The 21,474-nt window shown below is 37.2% G+C and overlaps 1 protein-coding gene across 6 annotated transcripts in view; it reads left to right on the top strand.

Annotated features, from left to right (window-relative positions):
* The first annotated feature begins 1,651 nt into the window (after nucleotides 1-1,651).
* UNKL (unkempt family like zinc finger) overlaps nucleotides 1,652-21,474 on the top strand; it is a 50,286-nt gene continuing 30,463 nt past the window's right edge. For 2 of the 6 annotated variants that reach the window (XM_026859417.1, XM_026859418.1), the window contains exons 1-3: nucleotides 13,691-13,803; nucleotides 14,494-14,611; nucleotides 18,568-18,652. In XM_026859417.1, the coding sequence (XP_026715218.1) occupies nucleotides 14,520-14,611; nucleotides 18,568-18,652 (177 nt within the window). In that variant the 5' untranslated portion in view covers nucleotides 13,691-13,803; nucleotides 14,494-14,519. Of the gene's footprint in view, nucleotides 1,753-7,947; nucleotides 8,125-8,889; nucleotides 8,927-11,533; nucleotides 11,693-13,667; nucleotides 13,804-14,493; nucleotides 14,612-18,567; nucleotides 18,653-21,474 lie in introns of those variants that run through there. The other 4 variants (XM_026859414.1, XM_026859415.1, XM_026859412.1 and 1 more) reach the window with 4 other exon arrangements.

A 21,474-nucleotide genomic window follows, 5' to 3' on the forward strand; every position in this document is an offset into this window, starting at 1 on the left:
CGGAGCCTCTTCGGCGGCTCTACGCGCCCTGCGTCCGCGCCCGCCGCCGTACTCCAGGTCCGCGCGGAGACCCGCCGGCATCCGCCGGCACTCGGAGTCCGCGCCCTCCGAGCCGTGACAGCGGTTCTGCCACCTCCCTTGAGCGTTGCGTAGCCAGCCTCGGCCCGAGTCCTTGGGACGTTTCCGTGACAATTTTTGCTGACATTCCCATGCTGAAAGACGGCTCCCCTGTGCTCGCCACCCTCTGCAAGCCTGTCCCTTTTTATTCAGACAGGGTCTGTAAAGACCCTGCACCCCTTACCACTCCTGACAGCCCATCTCGTGTAGGAGCATGTGCTCCCCACAAATGCAGCCTGATTTATCACTTAATTGTGGCATTCCTTCACTCCCGTCCTCCGTATCATCACTTCTGTCATGTCACGTTTCCAGCACTCAGAAAGACCACGAAAATGTAGCCACTTACAGCTCATCCTACAGCGCTTAATGTCCAAAACCTCCTTTTTTCTTTTTTTTCCTGCTCCCCACAATCCTTGATAATTTAAGAGATTCTTCTCTAAACTCAGACATGCTTCATAACTGTGCTGTTAGATCTCCCATGTGCCAATTTAAGCAACTGAGAAAAGATGTCCTTTATTCCTCTTCTAATCCTTGCCCATCTCTCTATCTTCAATTCCCCTGTAGCCTGTTACACATCCTGCACCCTTTTAAGTTTCTGCAAAGCTCCCATATACCACTTCCTCTGCAAATACTCCCTAACTTCACCAGTGTAATGAACTTGCTAAATTGGCTACTAGATATATAAACTGAGACAGGGAGGAGTGCTGTCTTACATCCTTTGACAAATTTACCAGTAGTGTCCAGCCTGGGATGACCTTGATACCCTGTGGAAAGAAGTACCAGGGTTCCTAACTAGCTTCTGTGCCCAGAATGCTAATGAGAGACTGCCTTATTCACACCTAAGTAACCTTCAAAGACCTCAGACTGTCTCAACACAAATGTAACAGTCACTAAAAATGTTTGCTGAAGTCCTCTCATAGCCCCTGATAACCTTCATAGACCTCTTTTAACCCTCTAGCTTTCTCTATAGTGTGTCCACATTCTGGACATGTTGTGATTAAGGACAAACATATAAATCAGATGTGGTTTTTAGCTAAAATAGCCTTTGTAGGACTATTTTGTATGGTAGCAGCAAGATGAATGCTCATTCAAGTAATTTATAATTATTTGGTGGTTACTTAGGACAATATTCTAAATACTGTACTTTTAAAATTAATGTATTTATTTGATTTTAGTTTAGTCACAAAACAGTATAATTTGCCAGGTATTCCACTGTATTTTATTAGTAATGCATCTGTCATAAAAAATGAAGTCACTTGTATTCAACAGCTAAACAGTAAATTGTGCATAGGAACTAAAACTGTATGCAGGTACATTTGTACAATTTTTCATGGGCTGCGTGCACTGAATTGTCAAGTGCCCTGTTAATACTGTAAAAATGTGCCTCCAATAAGATAAACTTGTAACACAGTTTAATTTTTTTAGGTATCTAAAGGAATTTAGGACAGAGCAGTGTCCCCTATTTTTGCAGCACAAGTGTACCCAGCACAGACCATTTACCTGTTTTCATTGGCATTTCCTAAATCAGCGTCGTCGTAGACCTATACGAAGGCGTGATGGGACTTTTAACTACAGTCCAGATGTTTATTGTACAAAATATGATGAGACTACAGGAATCTGCCCAGATGGAGATGAGTAAGTGATTTTTTTCAGTCCTAGGTGTTTATAGTATTATCAGTGACATTAAGAAAAAATGCTGATTTCTCCTTAGCGAAAATGATCGATAGTATCCTGCTGCAGTTTATTTGAAAACAGATTTCTATCAGTGATTTGTCAATTTTTGGCACACAAACTTTTATATAAGGATGTATTCTGTAGGCTATCATAGAGTTAGAACTATGATTTTGCATCGTGATGATCTTTAAAACATAACATCGTAAACTGGTTTTCTACTGCTATTGTTCCTGCAGATTTGTGCTAATATTGTTGCTGCACATTTTTTTCCCCCCAGTTGTGCTTCTTTTTTCCCTTGACTACTTTGAAATGGACTAGTAAGTGCAAAGTGCACTGTATAGAGGTGGCTTCAAGATTTTAAACTTATGTAAGTTTTGTGAAGGTTGATGGGTAGTAGAGGAGAATGACCATTTCGTGATCCTTCCAATGAGAAAAAGCAAAGGAAGGAGTTTGCTGTTAGCTGTCTGGCTAGCCCCTAAGCATTTGCATTTCCATGGACGTTTGTCTCTTCTAGATGAAGGCTACAGAGGGTCTTTAGTGAACTTGGGGAGGAGTAGAAGCTTTGTGGAGATGAGAATGAGCAAATGGTACAGTATGGCAGGCAGGCATGTATAGAGGAGCTGGGTGTGTTGTCATATGTCAGAGGACCTACCTTCATCTGCAGTGATGGAAGCAAGGAAGGACTTCTGACAAAAAAAAAAAAAAGCAGGAAAACAGCCAGGAAATAAGTAGTTATGCTGGTCACCTGATTTAAAAATTGAAGATATTTTGGTTACTGTAGTGTATAGCAGCACTTGTCACAGATCAGGTGTCTTTTGTGTTATAGGTTGTAGTCACAGAAGAAAAGGGTGGATTTTTCCCAGAGCCTTCACAAACTAAAGGAAGAGATAAGAGAAAGTAAACAACAAAAATACACTAGGTAGCGTGTTGATATTGAGTACCATGCCTAAGCAATGTAAACAGCAAGAGTTGTCTTTTGTGGGTGATTTAAGAGAGAACAATTAATTGCCTTCTTAGGTGTCTCTAAAGCAATCCTGCCAATCCTGGGGCAGGACAGGCAGTTGATTTTTGAAAATCAAGGAAGGAGGATAATGGATACTCATGTCATGGATTACCTGGAGACAAAAATTGACCCTTTCATTACTGAATGATAGGTACTGATTCTAAAGGAGGAAAAAGGAAGCAATGTTTTAAAAAGGTATTAGCTGGGCAAGACTGAATTGTTAGAAGTGAATAAGAGGATACGTTTCCATAACATATGAGATGGAAACCTTTTTCTGCAGTTGGATTGGAAAGTTTGTCCCCTACAGTTGTTGAAGATTACTGCCTGGTTAGTAACCTGTATGACAAACAGGGTCGTTATATTGTATGGCATAATGGAAGTGCAGAGGACTTGCCAGAAATAAAACCGGTAGTGAGATTCATGCCTCTCCTTTAGCATGTCGTGCTTACAGTTTGAATTAAATAGATAGGTTTAGGAGTTATCAGCAAAGAGGTGGTGGTTTTCAAATTTGTGTTTTGCGGTAAAATTGCCCAGATGTAGAAGAATAAGAGCTGGGACCAAGGTTGGACTCCTGTGAGACTCTTCACCAGAGGCACGAGAAAATGTTGAAGTTGGAAGATACGCTACAGGAGTATTGAAAGGAAAATGTGAACCTAACTGAATTCCCATAAACTGAGGAAAACAATGTTTCAAGAAGAGAAAAATTTGAGTAAAGCAGACCATAAATCTAGAAAGTGAAGATAGATGTGAGTTGAGAAAATGAAGTCTGTTTTCTTTGACTCAGTTATAAGGTGAGATTATTGGAGACATTTGTGAGAAGTTTCAGCTGAACTGTGGAGGCCTTTTTACTTTGATCCTGAGAACTGGTGGCTAGAAATGGCAATTGATAGCCAACTTAAGGTAGAAGAGAAAAGGCATACAGGGCAAATAGTTGGGAAAGGCAAAGGACGTTAAAGGTAGCTTGCTTAAAGATAGCATGTCAGTAGTGCAGGAGATAAAAATGGAGGAAAACAACATTTCTGAAAACATGCTTACAGTGTGGCAGCATTCTTGTTCCAGAACTCAGCAAAAGAGTATTTTTTTGACCCTGTGTTGTCTTCTGGCTAAAATTTAATCTTTTATTTTAAGCAGCTTCAAATTCTGATATAAATAGGTTATAAACAGTAGTGCCAGGACACCTTCGTTTTAAGCTGTCTGTGACAACATATTGGTACTTTTTTTGCCGTTATCTATGCCTCTCTTTCTCTATTCTGCTCATCTGAATACATGGTTAGGTTAATGCAGCTTGTGAGTGGACAGAGAACTCCCGAGGGAGGTGGAGTGATGACACCCATAATAGTTGTCAGGAACATACTTTTAAGAGAATTAAATTAGAAATTGTTGGTTTCAGCCAGGCTTGACTGTGATATTTCTTTCCAAAGTTCAACCTGGAATAAAAGGAAGTCCAAAATCTTAAAGCTGTTTACAAAAGGGCTTTTCTAAGGGTGGCAAATTAAAACAACCTGTTCTGAGGAAGGGCCTGTGAGAAAGACTAGGTGACTTGCACAGTTAGAGGCATATATTTTGAGTAGTGAATAGCATTCCTCTCAATTTCACAAATGAGGATAAAAGTGATACTTTATTTTTGTCTGATGTGTTTTTCAACCACTGTCCTCAACTGAAACCAGATTCTAGAAGAGAAGATTATTTTGGATATGTTAGTATCTGTAACGTAAAAGTGCTCTAAGGGTGAATTACAGAAACCATCTACAGAAGAGCACTTCAAGTGATCATAGGAAAAAATACGTCAGCGCTTCAAGGTTGAACAGAAGTAGAGCTATGTAGCTACACTTGTAGGAACATGTAGCATTATCCTTTAAACTGGAACTGTTCTATTCTTAAAGAATATCTTTGGAATGTTTTTGATCTGAATTAAGAGTATGAAAAGGAAAGGCATGTTTCACTTATCAGTTAACCTTTCGAGTTTTTGTGAACGTATGCTCTGTTTCATGATATATATACATCTACTTACTTTGAATAGTGTAATGACAGTTTTACATTGTGAGATACAGATACAGAAAACAAAGCCGATTTCAATAGTTAAATGTTGTGTGTAGACTCCAATAGAATTAAAAAAAAATGCAGAGTAATATTCTTTGATGTTTCATGATTACTAAGTTAGGATTCAGTACAGTTATTTTAAGCTTGGGAGATGTCTGTAGAAATATGTGCCATAAAATAGATTTGTTATTCTGCCTGGGAACTTTTTTTTTTTTTTTAAATAAAAACCTTGTTCCTAAGGAATAAGTGATGTCTGAAGAACTTTAGTATCAAACTATGGTACATAAGAACAAGTTTATCAGTTTGCAGCCATGTAATCCGATGATAATTAAAATCAGCCATTTTAAATCAAAATACTAGTCTTGTTTAAAGCTATGTATTACAGTAGTTTATGTTCCATTAAAATAGCTCATTAATAAAGTGAAGGTATGATGTAACATCCCTCTAGTTCATTAAAGGTTGAGTAAAACACCTGTTCTGTGCATATTTCAGTGCTTTGGCTTAGTTTGATACTATGTGTGGATAAGTACTATGTGCCATCTAAAATCTGCTCTTATTAGGGGATTTTACCTTTCTGAGTAATGATCCTACGATGAACTATAGCTGATCAAGATGTCTGGTTATTGTGGTATTGTACGAATAACACATTTTCATGTAAAACATACACAAGCAAAATTGATGCCACTGGTTTTGCATTTTGAGGTTTGGTTGCTGTTTAGTCCCCCTGAGTCACCTTTAGAACTAGCCCTTATCTAGTTCTTTAAAGTTTTAGACAAAATTAAGTTAATGAACTCTCCCAGTCACACTGGATAACCTTGCTAAAGCATTCTGCTAGTTTCTGGAGGACTTCACCTGTATGGGACTCTTTTGGCAGCTAGCAACATGTGCAGTAGGAAAGCTGTGTTTTCAATAAAATTCAGATTTCATTAGCTATTGATGGCACAAGTGTTGAGTCTTAGGGCAAACAAAACTAGGTTTAATTTAGCATAAATAAGGGTCTTGTGACATAGTTTGTATTTCTTTACCAGCTTGTTTTTGGAACTCGTGTTGTCTTTCAGTGGGAGAATTTGTGACCTGAGTATCTATACTCTCTCTCACACTGCATAGAACAAGTTGTGCCTAGCTTGTTTGGCAAGCCATGCCTATATTCCATTGATTATCTTTTTTTTAAACAGTTATTTAAAAATAATTGAAGGCTTAACATTTTGGGGGGAGACCTCCACTGATAAAGTGATTCCGCATGGGAAAAACTGCATACATTTAAGCAAAAGTGTTTGCCCTCAGATAAGAAACTTAAAAGACAAGCAATGAGATGTAAACACCTGTACACTTCTTGTATGGAAGATAAGACATTTAATTCTTGTTTCCAACAGGAATGCAAACTTAAGTAGATGAAAATGGAGGCGTGAACATTCAGCATAGAATGTGACGGGGTACTCTCACCTTTGTGAGGTGTGCATATATATGAGTCAAAGATAAAAGTTTGTGATGAACGCTCTGCTGGGAAAATGGAAACATTTGGCCCCTGCAAAGATTCTGCTAGTGGTGTGACAGCAATAACAAACATACAGCCTCAGATGGCATTTCCTCTTGTTCAGAGTTCTGTACAGGATTAGTGCTGGCAAAAGTATTTGATTGACTCTTGTGGGTTTTCTCATTTTTCTGTGTCAGTAGGCATTCAGTCGGAACAGGAGGGCTGCATCAACGCTGTTCACACATCACAAAGAATTTCTCACAAAGTTCATCTGAGGCACTGTAATGGGTCCAAAAGATTGCATCCTGTCTGTCTTTCCATGTAGAGCCAAGAAGTGTGAAAGAACTTTCAGATCCTGAGTGTGGACTGTGCTCCATCTTACACTGAGAAAATGAGATGTAGCACTGAATTTGGTATATGTAGTCTTCCCATTAATTTATTTTGTTGGGATTTAAAGAGATAGGTAGAGATCATTAGCTGCAGCCCATTTATCTTGTTTAACAGAATGCTGCTTTTAAATTCCTACAAGGAAGCAGATTGATTCTCAGAAATCATCAACAGTGCCAATTCCTGGATGTCAGCACAAGCTGCAGGTGTTTAGCACAGTGGGAAAAATGTATGATATTCATATAAATATATAAATACCAGACTTGTAAATGGTTGCAAACAATTGCATTTGTTTAGTCTAGTTTCTAAATAACCTTTTTAGAATATAGTAAATAAAGCTTAAACCTGCATAAATTCTTACAAGTGTTAAAGTCTACTTAGTGCTTCACTATTCTCCCTCCCTTCAAAGTAAAATATTTCTGTGGGACTTTTCATTTGTTGTTCTGTATCACTCTTAAGCTTTTTGGTGCAGTTTCTTTTTACTTTGGGATGGGGGAAAGTAGTTTTTGGAGATGAGTATTTTTTCACAACTAGCAGAGACCAAAATTAATTACACTGAAATAAACTGGGAGAGAACAGATATGCCTATGTATATATTTTTGTGGGTGTTTTAAAATTTGTTTACTATTGGTATTTGGAATTAGAATCTATACATGATGCTAGCCATTTTAAGGTACAGACCGTAACTCACATAGTTGTGCCTGAAAAATGATTAGTATATGTACAAAGATGTACTGCTGATATAAAAATTGTTCTTCTCCATTTAATAGAAGGGTCATTTTAGATTGCCCCGAGATTGTTCAGTAAATTCCATGTCTATAAAGAGCAGTTATGAAAAAAAAATCACCATGCTTCAGGTACCCCTTGATTTTAGATGATAGCATTCAGAAAAAAAAAATAATTCCTGCACCTCTTAGTGTAGAAAATTATTTGATCTTTTGCCAGTATGGAAGATGTCATTCTTTAGCTCAGATAATGTTGCTTACAGGGGTGCTTACTAGATTTATTTGTAATATCTTTGTGAGTCAGCCTGTAATAAATTCTTAGAACTTTAGTGGAGACTAAGAAATAGATAAATGTTTTTAATTTTGAAGCTGATCTGTGGTGGTTGGTTGGGACAATTTTTGTTTCAAGAATCCTGATGAGTTACTTGTAACTTACAAGTTAGTAAGAGATATAGCATTATTCAGAATTAAATTATGAAAAACAAAACTCAAAGCAATGCTCTAAGTTTGGTCTTTCTATTATGTAGTTGCCCTTACCTGCATCGAACAACAGGGGATACAGAAAGGAAGTATCATCTCAGATATTACAAGACTGGAACATGCATTCATGAAACAGATGCCCGGGGTCACTGTGTGAAGAATGGAATTCACTGTGCCTTTGCTCATGGTCCACACGACCTTAGACCACCAGTATATGATATAAGGTAGTCTTGTTTCATATTCTTCAGCCTAATTAGCAGGAAATATCACATGTCTGTTACCACAACATACCAGAAAGTGCAGTATGCTTTGCATGAAAAATATACTTGCTGCTGTAACTGTAAACATGAGTACAATTCACTGTTCATCAGTGATAGCAGATAGAAGCACACTGGGAAATATAAATACTAAGGGTTTGCAACTTGCATTTTCAAGAACCATATACGTAATTCTTATGACTGATAAAAGACCAGACACTCTGCCTTTTGTCTTCTGTGCCTTGTAAATTTGCATGTGATTTTTACCTTCACAAGTTCATGATTTTGTTAAGCCATCTTTCAGGTTCTCAGCTTGTATGTTTGACAGTTTGCTTACTGATGTCCTGGGTTTTTTAATCATGTTGTATTTTTTCATGTATAAGATACTGGTATTATTTTCTGCTTCTCTAATGTATAATCAAGTTATCATCAAAAGAAGGTACTTTGTGAATCAGGGCAGTGGTAGGTATGAGTTTTAGCTGTGGCCAAAGCTGCGAGATAAGCGTGTTGTTGGGAGGTGTTATAAATGGGTGGAAGGGAAGCTCTTGCTACAGAAGGTGGTCTGTGTATACCAGTAGGAAAGGATACCAGTTCCTAGGGAGCTTTGAAGCCTTGGAGGGTCACAGTTACCTCTTACTGGATACTGGAAGACCATTCTGGGGAAGTATCGCTATACGCTTGCCCTATTCTTATACTCTTCCCTAGGCATCTGCTATCGGCTACTGTTGGAGACAGGATTCCAGGCTAGATGAACCTTTGATCTGAGCTGGTATGGCTGCTACCTTACATTCTTACCTTTGTCATCCCTTATTCCCAACCATCTGTTGGAAGATGATAACTCTTCCTTCACAATAATTTCAGTAAAGTTAGTGCCTTTTCAGTAATTTTGTAATTATTTAAATTCATATTTTGCCACAGAATTCGCTGCTGCATTACCTGGTCACATACTGTTTAGTTATATATGGCTTTTCTTTCCAGAAGACTTTCTTCAGTTAGCTAGCTGATGATGTTTCTACAAGACATCTGTTCATTTTCTTTTTCTTCTTTTAAACTTTCCTCTTTTAGCATATGCAGCATGATGCCTGTGATGGTTTGACTCTGGCTAAATGCCAGGTATCCACCAAGTCGCTCTATCACTTCCTCCCCCCGCTTTTCCCCTTGTTTTCTCAATAAGGTAAAGAGGGGAAAGAAGATAAACTAACCCTCGTGGGTGAAACAAAAGCAATTTTAATATAAGCAAGGCAAAGCAAAAGTCCGCGCGCGGAAGCAAAAGCAAACAGATTTAGTCTCTACTTCCCATGGACAGGCGATGTCGGGCCTTCTCAGGAAGCAGGGCTCCAATACGCGTAGTGGTTGCCTCGGAGGACCAAGGGTGACCCCACCCCCTTCCTCCTTTCTCCCAGCTTTATACTGAGCAAACGTCATATGGTATGGAATATCCCTTTGGTCGGTTTGGGTCAGCTGTCCTGGCTGTGTCCCCTCCCAAGATCTTGCCCACCCCGTCCCACTGGGGGAAATATCAGAAAGAACCTTGGTGCTGTGTAAGCACTGCTCAGCAGTAGCCACAACACCAGGGTGCTATCAACACCCTGCCAGCTCCCAGCATAAAACACAGCACCGTGAGGGCTGCTGTAGGGGAAAACCAATTCCAGTTCAGCCAGACCCAGTACAATGCCACATCAGTCTGAATACAGAACGCTTAGTATCTTTGTAATCTTTTGCATCATATTAAAATGAGGAACAAATGTATAGCAAGACTGAAACCAAGGTCTGTTCTCTAAATGTCTTCTGATGTGTTACATGATTGTTTACTGGAGATTGACTATATACAGAGCATCAGGAGGAGCTGAGGTGTTTGTGGTAGGAGTCTGTGTTTAGCGGCTTGAACCTACAAGTAGGCTGCCTCAAACTTCATTGATGTTTGTGAAGAACACTTGTGTGCCATTGCCTCTCCTGATTTCAAGTATCCATCATTCATAAGGAAGTCCAAACAATTGGGTTTTGTTTTTTCTTTGGTGGTCTTTTTGCTCTACAATGGACACAGATATTAGGGTTTCTTTGTTATAAGTAAAGAGCGGAGAAATAGCAGTAGAATCAGTGATGCAGATGTTAACTTTTTTCCCTTAGTAGCCTTGTTCTTCTACATATCCACCTTAAAGAAAAAGCACTCTCTACTAACTACCTGTTTTCCTTCTCATTGCCTGCACCCTGACTGTTTGAAAGGTTGTAGACTTGGCTTTGGGTCTGTCTTGCCTTCCTTTCCCTTTTAAATTTTCTTTCTTGGAGGATACTTGGGGTATGGGAAGTTCTTGAAAAGATATGTAAGTGATATAACTAGTTATGTTATAAACAACCACAGCTTTCAAATTCCTCTTCAGAGATCCTGAGTAGAAGTGGTTTGGTACAGGAGGTAAGCTCCTTGAATATTTGTGTCTAGGGAAAGTGCCAGTTGAAAGTGGAGGCCTTTGATTCTCATAGAGTACTATAGATCTGCCTCTGGTATCTGATTCCTCACCTTTTTTTTCCATTGCTTCAAAAGCTGCTTAATATAGTTATGCTATAGTATCTTTTTTTATTTTTTATTTTTAATCTTGAACTGATTTGCTATTGTTGAATCTCTGTACAGCTTAATTTTACTAAAATGTTGTAATAAGATTGTCTCAGATTTTTGGTAGAGGTTTCATACTACTAATATAGTACCTTTCAGTTTGGTAGTAGTCATTCTGATCTTTCAGTAAGCTTGTGGTTGCCTACATGCAAAGCAGTTGTAAATTCTTGCAGAAGAAATTCTGTTTCCTTATGATGATTCTTGTTTGTTACTAGGTCTCCGTAATGTCTTGATAAACTTTTCTTGCAAAATCTTACAGTGAGCCAAAAGTACTTGGGCTACTTTTATATGATGTAGTATTCAATAGCTATGTTTTGTACCTTCCTTCAGTTATAACTTTTCCTCTTAGGGTATTTAATTCTCCCTCATAGAGGGGTTCTGTATTTCTGATTACTCTTATTCCCCTTTCTATATGTTTACGTTTTTCAGTTCTACCATGTCCTATGTGGCAGTGGAATATCAGAAAATAATACCATATTCAAAATGTCAGCACGCCAGCATACAGAGGTACAGATGGGCATTGCTGGTACAAACATTGTGTACATAATGTCAGCATTCCTTCCTGTGTTCTCTTTGATTTGTTTGACATCGTTATTCCTAACGATTGTTTGCCAGCTTCAGCTCAGGTAATGGTTTGAAATACAGTCAATTTATTTTATTTTAAAATTTAGGCTTGTTAAGAGCTAGATTAAATTACAGAATTTTGGTAGACTTGGACAGGATTATGCCCGAAACAGATAGGGTTACTGTAGTTAAACAGTTTAGCAGTGTTGTTTTCTTTTCCCCATTACAGAGAACTTCAGGCACAGGAAACCTTACAGAATGGGCAGATAGGATGTGGTGAAGGCATTCCAGATCTGCAACCAGGAATTTTAGCAAGCCAGGCAATGATTGAGAAGATCCTTAGTGAAGATCCAAGATGGCAGGGTAAAGTTACCCTGTCTCCTTTCTCTGTTTCTTTGTTGGTGTTTGGTCCAATTTGTTGATCCTGGGTCTTCATCTGGGAGACATACAAAAGCCTTTTTAACAGAGTAAAGAATTGGTTTATATAAGTAATATGGCTATTTGAACAAGCTGTACTGTCTGTCACATTTATATTCAGATTGGATTTTGAAAATGTTTTGTTTTGAAAACATTTAATAGGTCTTTTTCAGTTTACTTGATGTAAGTGTTGCTAATCTGTGTCAGTTGAATGTATGTTCTTAAAAGTCAGTAGGAGCTCAGTTGTGCTAAGTAGTAGTAATGATTAGAGTCTTCCTTTTTTGAGTCATTAATAGACTAGTTAATGGACCATTATTCTTTGCTGAGCTTGACTAACAGGAATGAAGTAGAATATTAAACAGAAAATTGTAGCAGAATATTTAAATCCAAGAATGTCTTGAAAGTGTTATATTAGATCTCTTAAAGTAAATCCAATTGCCCTAGTTTTCTTAAGGCTTTCAAAGTTGGTTCTCATGTTCTTGGTTTAGACTTACTTATTATGTAGCCAAAGATGTTAATATCAGTTGCATATTGTTAGAGCTCCTGCCCAGGTTTTACTTTAGAAAAGACTGCCAGGTACAATTACTTCCACAAAATTAATGTTTAGTGTGGACTAAAACATAGGGAGAGGTCACATGAAGATACTGTCTCTAAGGAATTCAAGGGAAGAGAATTATATGATACATCTCCTCTATATTTTTAAAATCGACTATAGGGTGAGTTCCAACCGTTTGAGTACTGATAATGTGTAGATCTTAGCTCTCAGCTCTAGATCAAAAAATACTGGATGTTTGATGTAAAAAAGACAGCAAAATTGACCAACTACAATCACTCCTATTGCATTCCTTGCATTGTGACAGGTCTGTGTTACATAATGTTGTATGGCTTCTGTCAATCCCTGTAAATATGGTGAGACTGCACATAGTTTCTGGAGATTGAAAATCATCCAACTAGTGATTTCAGCCTTATTTTCCTAAGCCTTTAATGAAACTATTGGAAAGGACTGAACAAAGAATAGACTCCATGTGATACTCTTCTTAGTAATCCTTGCTATTTGAAAGGACATAATTAATGACTCTTTGAGAATGTTTGCACAAATCCCACAGGAGTCTTGTAATATTGTGCAGTTTGTTTCTGAGAACATCTCAGACTAAAAGGATTGCTGTGTCAATATAAATGATATTGACTGCTTCTGTTTTACCTACATCCATTTTCCCACCTTAGGAAGAAGTTAGGTTGGTTTGACATGATTAACTCCTCACAAACCCATGCTTGCCATTAGCTAAATTGTACCTTCTTACTTATTTACTTGCTCCGTTGTTTTTATGAATTTTTCTGTTTCTAGACAGAACCTTGTTTGTCATCTCCTAGTTCCTCCTTCCTGGAACCAAAGATGTAGAGACAGAGGCAAAGGTAGAGAAGAGGTTCTAGAATTTGTCGAGGAAGATTTTACTGGACAGCCTTATAACATGCCTTAACATGGAAACAGTTTTGGTGAAATAAGGACTGTCAACACTAAAACTTAACAGAAATCCAGATATAAGATTGTATAAGTTTTTAGTGTTTGTCTTACTAAAATGAATAATGTATTTTCAGGTATACGTTTTCAAAATGTTAAATGTATATAATGAGAATTTCTGGATAGTTTCTTTACCACAGATTTCTAGTGTTTTATTTATGTACTTTATTGTAATATTGCTATTGAATATAAAAGCAATGAACATTGCTTTGCATGTAAAGGTGTTAGACTTATTATTTTAAATGCAGGAGTCAGTCTAAGTCTATAAGAATGGAGGGGTCTGTGAATCGTTTTTGTTGTTTTTTTTTTTTCCAAAAAACAGTGTGATACCTAAGCTCACTAAAGACACTCTGAATGCAAATATTAGTTATTTATTTATCTTAATTTTTGACCTGTTTACAGACACAAATTTTGTATTAGCTGGCTACAAGACAGAACAATGTACCAAGCCACCCAGACTCTGCCGGCAGGGTTATGCATGTCCTCACTATCACAATAGTCGAGATAGAAGACGAAATCCCAGAAAATTCAAATACAGGTACATAAATACATATAAAGAATAGGCTTTTTGATCAGTTAGACAGTTGTTAATGGACTGATGTGTTTGGGTTCTATAATGCAATTGGATATTTCTATTGGAATAAAACCACATCTTTCCCAATAGATGTGCTAAAATTTTTTTTTGGGAAAAAAGCATCTGTTCAGAATGATCAGACAGTTCTGAAGACAAAAACTGTGAAGCTGTAATGGAAATGTCCTTCTTTCTTGTGAAGAATGAAAATAATTTTTATTAATCTTAGGAAAAATTGGAATCACTAGGTCAATTATAATTTCTATCTTTTTTTCTGATTTTGTTCTACAATTTACCATTTCTGAGCAATATTTTTAAGACCAAAATTTGATGCATCTCCTCTCTTACTTTTCATCATTCATCATTTTACATCATTCTTGTAAACTATGGTTTCTTCATTGGTTTTGGTGTTTTTTTGCGCAGTGATACAAGGTTTAGAATTGATGGACTTGCTTGACAGTCTTAGGACTGTGAATAAATGTCATTAGACAGAAGATAGATAAAATCCTACTAGCACATCCTTATGTCAAAGATTTTCCAAAAAGTCAGTGTCTCTCAGGATTTGCAACTTAAAGATTCTGAGATTTAGTGGGAAATTGTTTGAGGCTTCTGCTAGGAAGTAGGTACAGACATGCTCTGGACATCGTTTTTTTCTAGGTCCACTCCTTGCCCCAGTGTAAAACATGCAGATGAATGGGGTGAACCTTCAAGGTGTGAAAGTGGGGATAGCTGTCAATATTGTCATTCTCGTACAGAACAGCAGTTTCACCCTGAGGTAAGAACTATGTTTCTATTTATTTTTAGTGATTTCAAATTTATTATAGATTTATGTAAAAATGTGTGACATTTCATTCAGCAGTTCCAGTTGTTGAGGTATTTGCTTAAACAAAACAAAATTTACTAAGAAATAGTTATTTGTACTGCCGTGGTTTTCACTGATAGGCATTTTTATAGTACTGCTTATAAAAAAATAATTCATATTCTCTGGATTTTGGCATAAATAAATGTGTTCTCTTTTTTACCAGACTTCTGGGATTGGTAATGAGGTCACAGTAGTAATTATTACTCAATAACTTGGGACAAATTTCTATTTTTATAATTAAAAAAGCTTTATTGCAAATAATTAAGAGAAACTGAATAGGTCAGGAGGAGATGGAAGGAGCAGAAAACTCTCCTAGTGGCTGGAGACACCAGAATAACAAGGTGATTTTGGATTCCTCTGTAGGCAAAGTCATTGTAACTTTGTTGGATGCTTGAGCGTAACAGTGAGATGCTACAGCGAAGAGCAGTGCCATGCAGTCTGCTGAGATTTAATTCTTATGTGTCACTATGACAATACTAAATATGCCATTAATGGACACAAACATGATACTGAAAAGACATATTATGCTAGAAAGTGCTTGTACAACATTGGATATCTGTTTTCATTTGGGACCTTTGAGTGGACATGAAGAATTCACAGCAGAATGTAATTTCTTGCATTAGAAAGTTCAATACTTAGTAAGGTATAAGCAAAGACCACTCAAGCAATTGCTAATTTCTCTTCCAATTATGAAGATTATTGAAGGCATCTCAGGACTATACTAGGAAAGGAATTCTTAGAACAGTGACTCCAGGATTGTTGCAAGCTTCATATCATACATTCTTTATCGTAAGTTCACCGACTACATCTACACCTAAATAGGTGTCAGCTGTTCTTACTTTTGAGATGCTGTTCCAGAATTTCACTGCCCTGATTACTAGAGATTTTGCAGTCCAGATTTGTTTCAAATCATCAAATTTCTTCTGCATCATATTCCAGCTCTTTTCTGTAGTAAAGGTGTCTTTCTGCTTAGTATTGCTACCATACTTTTATTTATGACAATACTATGAATGAAAGAATGAAAAAATAAGTCACAAGGTTGAGCCTTGGGTTCTGCTACTAGTTATGTCTGCTGCCTTCCTCTTTCATAACATCCACTGTCATCTCTCCCATTAATCAATTTAGCAGCAAATAGGAAACACTGCTAAGAGTCCTGTTCTTCCTTAAGTAATGAATCTTACCACATCCTTTACTGAAGTCTTTACTAGAATGGCCACATTTCTATTTTAGAGAAGGACCTTGTGATTTATCAAAGATTTGTCTGTGACAGACAGAATAATTAGCTGACACGCAGTGGCTTGAATCAGCTACTTTTGCTCTTCTCAAACATATGTGAGCTATACTTAATATACCTCAGTTATATGTGCTACTTCTGATGTGATGGCTTTATTGAAAGTACTTGCTAACTGCATGAGTCTTACTTGCCAGTTTTTTAAAAATTCTGATACAACAATTGCCTAATTCACTTCCTGTTCTGGAACTGATAGTGATTTGCTTCCACATCAGCTGTAGTCACTTCAGTCTTTGCTTGTTTTAATTAGCTGTGCTGCCTTTGTTGTAGTGTTGAACATAATTCCTACTGATAATCAAGGCAGTTTGGTGAGGATAGTGTTATCATCTTGCCTAATTTTAGGTCTAGTATTTAATTTCACAGAAACTAGCAACATACCAGCACTGAAAGAGGAGTTTTCATTCAACATCATACCCTGTGATACTTTCCCTCCTTCGCTCCAGCTCTGACTTTCATCCAGCTTTTGCAATTCTGACTTGAGGATTCAAAGCACTCATTCAGTTCATAATGAAATTCAGTCTATTTAATGGTGGCAGTCAGTTGCCTTCATTCCTCAGTTTGCTTATTTATGTCAACAACATTAGTTCAACCTTACTTTTTTATGTCCTTTAAGTTGAATTAATACTCGCTTTATCCAACATTATTGTCTCTTACTGGATGTTTTCATCTACTTGTTCTTTACCAAATTCAGATAAAGAATATTGTCATTGCCTCTTGGCTTAGTGACTATTATTTTGAAGAAATCTCTTGGTTATCACATTCAGGAATAGCTTGATTCTACTGTTAATACATAGCAGCCGTGTTCTTGTCTATAGCTGGGAAGTTAATCTTCTGTAATGATTTAGTTCTTTGAGTTTGCTGTCTGTCTTGTAGTATCAGTATGTGTAGATGATGTGGCCATCTCCAGAATCAGTCTTTGAGGTGCAAGCTCTGCCCCAATAGTATTTTGATATAGCTGCATTATCACTTCTTGTATCTGTAGCATGTACCAGAAGGCACTCTGCACCATCTGGGTAGCTCATAGGATCAGGAAGGCTATTTTTTGGCTAGGACCTCAAACTAAGACTGAACTTCCAATTACATCTTTTGTTGGAACCATTTGGAAATCAGCTCTTCTAATTTTTTTTTTTTTTAATTCTGTGACATTAGCGTCATGTATACAGCACTGGTGTTTTATATTTAACCAATAAACAGAGAACAGGAAAGAAAGGTAATGGGCCCAGCTTCATCTCCTAGTTTGAGTGTAGTATCCACAAAAGACTACTTTGCTTTTTGCCGTGTCTGTGATAACTCCTAATGAAACTGGTGGAAAGATCAGTCCTGCTGTTCTGCTTGCTAAGGGTGTCATTTGGGTGAATAGTTGTCTACAGCGTGGATGTTTTTTCACTTTTTCAGTTCAAGGAAAAATTAATTATTTGGAGAGTGATAAGCAGCAGTAATAATTTTGTGATTTAGCATTTTTCTACAGTTTCTTGTATGATCTTTGGGTTATGCATGAACTAGTAATGAATATAGCAACTAAGTGTTCAACCGCAATTCAGAATCACTTATGAGAGGGAAATTTATCTCAGATGCTTAAAATAGCTCTAAAATAAAGAGCTTACAGAACTAGTTGTTATTTTTTTTTTTCAATACATAGTTTCATTTTTCATGTTTGCTCTAAGGTAGGAGTCCAAGGTAAACATTTTTTTACACAGCATATGCAAATGCCAAATAAGTGGCATTCTGAAATAAGAATTATTACTTACTGAGCCATGAATCACTCAACTGATGCTGAAAGCCAAAGAACACAGTACCAAGGTCTGGGGAACCAAAAAGATATCTCTGCTATTTGCCACAGACTTGCAAATCACCATAATTAATTTTCTAAAGAATCTATACGCTTTTAAATAGATTCTTAATATTGTTCTAATATGATAGCATGTCAGCTCCTCCTCCCAGCCTTGTGAGATCCAAAGATGATCAAGATCCCAGTGGAGCACTAAACTGAATCTGGATCTTACTAGGAACTTGCATAGTCATTACTGTCATGAACAGTCGGCATGACTTAAGTTCTTATGCACCCCAGTCAGGTTAGAGAAAGATATTTGAATGTTAGTCTGATTTGAATATTAGAGGTGTCCTAATGAAGGAATTGTGTTGGAAAAAACATACTGTTTTGGTTTGGTTTTCATCTGTGTAAGCCACTCTGCTACATATATTTCTCTTGCAAGATTTCTTAAAAGTGGTGTAAATGACTGTGAAAATTTTATTCCCAATGTTTGACTTGTTTCTATACAAAGTGGAAAACCAAAGCGGTTTAAACACTGCTTTTCTAAAATATTATTCTTCCTTATTATTTATTATTATACAGAAGAGGGATAAGATTGTCTTGTCTCAGGTTTACTTTTCTTAAAATTCTGCTCTTCAATTTAATTTTTAAAAATTATGTTAAGAACTGGATTTTATGAGAAAACCATGTAATACATATTGTCAGTACATACTCAGAATTTTTCATTTAAAGATTTTAAACTTGTCTAACTATTTTGTTGTTACATAACAAATATATTTAGGTTAACCACCCTTCTGTTTTGTTTAGATATATAAATCTACAAAGTGCAATGACATGCGCCAAACAGGTTACTGCCCACGTGGTCCATTTTGTGCATTTGCACATGTTGAAAGTAAGTAAGAGAACTGTTACTTTTTATCAGTGTTCATAAAAGTGAACCATCATTTCTAAGCATCAGTAACAGAAGTGACTTAGCATAATGAATTTTAATGCATACATGACATTTGATGTCACTTGTTTTTAGAAATTTATTCCATGTTTTCTAATATCATAGTTTGCTATGGGAGCTTGCTGCATTTGCATCAAATTTGCATCAACAGTAAAACAGGAGTTGCTTTTCATTACAAATGCAGCTTGTCCCTGTAACTTTTTGGGCTTGATTTGGCAATTTCTACATATACCCTTGACTTCTATAAAATATGTTAGCTGTCCTATTGAAACCTATAGTAAACTTCTCAGGTAAAAGTTGAAAATCCTTGCAAGTATTTGCAGAACTAGGGACTTAGCTAAACTGAAAAAGAACACAGAGAAAATTATATCAGCTGTCCTCTTTCCTCCATAGCCCACTCATCTTCACTGCATTCAAACTGTTATATACAGAAAAAGGGAAGAGGGACCATTTTTTTCCAAGAGAGCACTAAATTCTTCGGTATGCATCTACACAGATTAATTCTGAGTATGCATCACCAGATTCTTTTTAATAGTAGTATCAATTTAGGTCACCCCTACACCCTTCCTGCACTTTGGAACATGAAGTGTGCAGGTGCTGCAACAACTGTTCATGCCTTCTTTTCAGTTGTGATGCAAGGCAGAACTCAAAGCATTTCTACGTAACTGGTTTCTTACAGGTGATAAAAATCTATTATTTTTTGATTATGTAGTTTTTAACTTGATTATGTAATCAGTAAAACCTCACATTCTTCAAAAAGGAAAAAAAAATAGAAAAGGGTCTGCTATTACCTTACTTTTTGCCTTCTAGAGCTGGAAGAGGGACGAGAGACCCTACCAATTTTGGAAAGCTCCAAATATCTGCAATTCAGTAGTATTTATGTTATGATTCTCTAATGATAACTAATAGTAGTCTCCTCTCTCTGTCTAACCTGTCCAGGCAAATATGATGTTCTGTACAACCATTTGTTGTGTCACTTGCCTTACCTTGCAGCGAATAGAGTCATTCTTGCTGCCCATAGCTCTTGTTTCTGAGAATCTGTGGTATGATCAGTTTGTCTTTTATCTTCTGTGGAATGATCAATTTTACTTTTCCGTCACTTTGTTACTCAAAGAGGAAGGAAAAATAACCTCCTGCATTTATTTCAAGAAGCCCATTATTCTAAGACCTAGCAATTCTTCAAAACATTACAGCAATGAAGTCAGTATTAATTATTTCTTCACATCAAAAGTAGCTCACTGCCTTTGCTTTCATGCTGTTGGGGCTGTCTCCTAAATCTGGTCTTTCACTGTTTGCCAGTGTTGACAAGTACTTCTTTGACTTGGGGGAACCTGAAAATACATGTTTTGTTACAAAAGTAATTTATGGCACTGGGGCCATTGTTCTGTTTATCTGATAGAAGTTTTTTTTTCTTTCCTGAAACAGCTGAAAGAATATGATTTAGACAAATTCTCTGCATACATGCAGCATGGTATAATTGTGACATGCTAGAAAATTCCTGTGGGAGAAGACTACATTTTCTCTGTTTACTTCCTTAGAGCATGATGAATGCTGCCTCCCTTCTTGCCTTTCCAGGATGGAGAGTGTACAGGATAAACTCAGCAGAGCCTGTGGAGATGGAGTTCTTCTGAGACCCCATCATGATTTTTCTGTGTGTCTTGATCATTAGTATCTTTAACAGTCCAGTTGATACTGATTCCTGTGAGAGTAATCATCCTCGCAGAAAGCTCTGTCATTGACAATAAACAAGATTTTCATCTCTGCGGAAGAGTTAAGCAATGCCCAGGCTAAAGATAAAGAGAGCCAAAGGACAGTCCAAATGTAACAATTTGCTGATGTTTTTCTCCCTAAGGGATATCTTTCTAACCTGTTGCTAATCCTTCTACCCCAGCCCTGTTCTTTCTTCTACTCTGTAGGATGAATTATTGTACTCTTTAAAGATCTTCAGAACTCCAGGAGAATTCCTGAGATTCTGAACATGTTAGCAGTGCTAACTGAGAAGCAGCAGCTTAATTTTCACATAGTTGCATTAGACAGAATTTTATGTCCATCAGACTTACATGGCTCAACCAGCATGCTCTGGAACTCTTTGGCTTGCATCCTCTGCAATGAAGACTGCATAAGCAGGAAATCTCAACAAATGAACTTGAAATCTTGCAACAGTGCCCACCCCCTGTCTCTGGTAGTCTGAAGTTAGATGTTTGGTTACTATCAGCAAGAGTGCCTTTCTGCTCTTGGCAACATCCAAGGCTGTTCTCTTCTACTGGTGCCAAGATTACAATTACGAAAAAATTTACTTGTGACTTCATGAAAGATGGAATTCCCCAGGCCAGACTTGGACTGACCATAGCAACTCTCATATTCATAATACCCAAGCTATATAGCTGAAAAAATTGTATTCCATAAAGAGTACAACCCTATTTCTGCATGGCATCCTAGGCTATTGATACACAATCCCTGAAGCACCATTGCACTGGCATTAGACAGTTGAAGTTCTTTTTGAGGGCACAATCCTAATCTCCATGAGCTTCAGTGATTGCCATGAGATAGGCCACCACATGAGACTGTTGCAACCTCCTACAACAGCTATAGGTCTTCCAGAAAACATGGTTAGACTGGGGAAGGCTTACACTGTAAAATTTTTAACTTTTGTGCAGCTGGCCACAAACTATGATGTTCACTCTTGGAAGAAATTAGAATGATGTAGAAGCACATGTTTTGAATTTAATGTGTCTGATTTACTATCATGCTATTCTCCCTGAATA

The sequence above is a fragment of the Athene cunicularia genome, assembly GCF_003259725.1.
Source record: "Athene cunicularia isolate RWA chromosome 14 unlocalized genomic scaffold, athCun1 chr14_part2, whole genome shotgun sequence".
Lineage (NCBI taxonomy): Eukaryota > Metazoa > Chordata > Aves > Strigiformes > Strigidae > Athene > Athene cunicularia.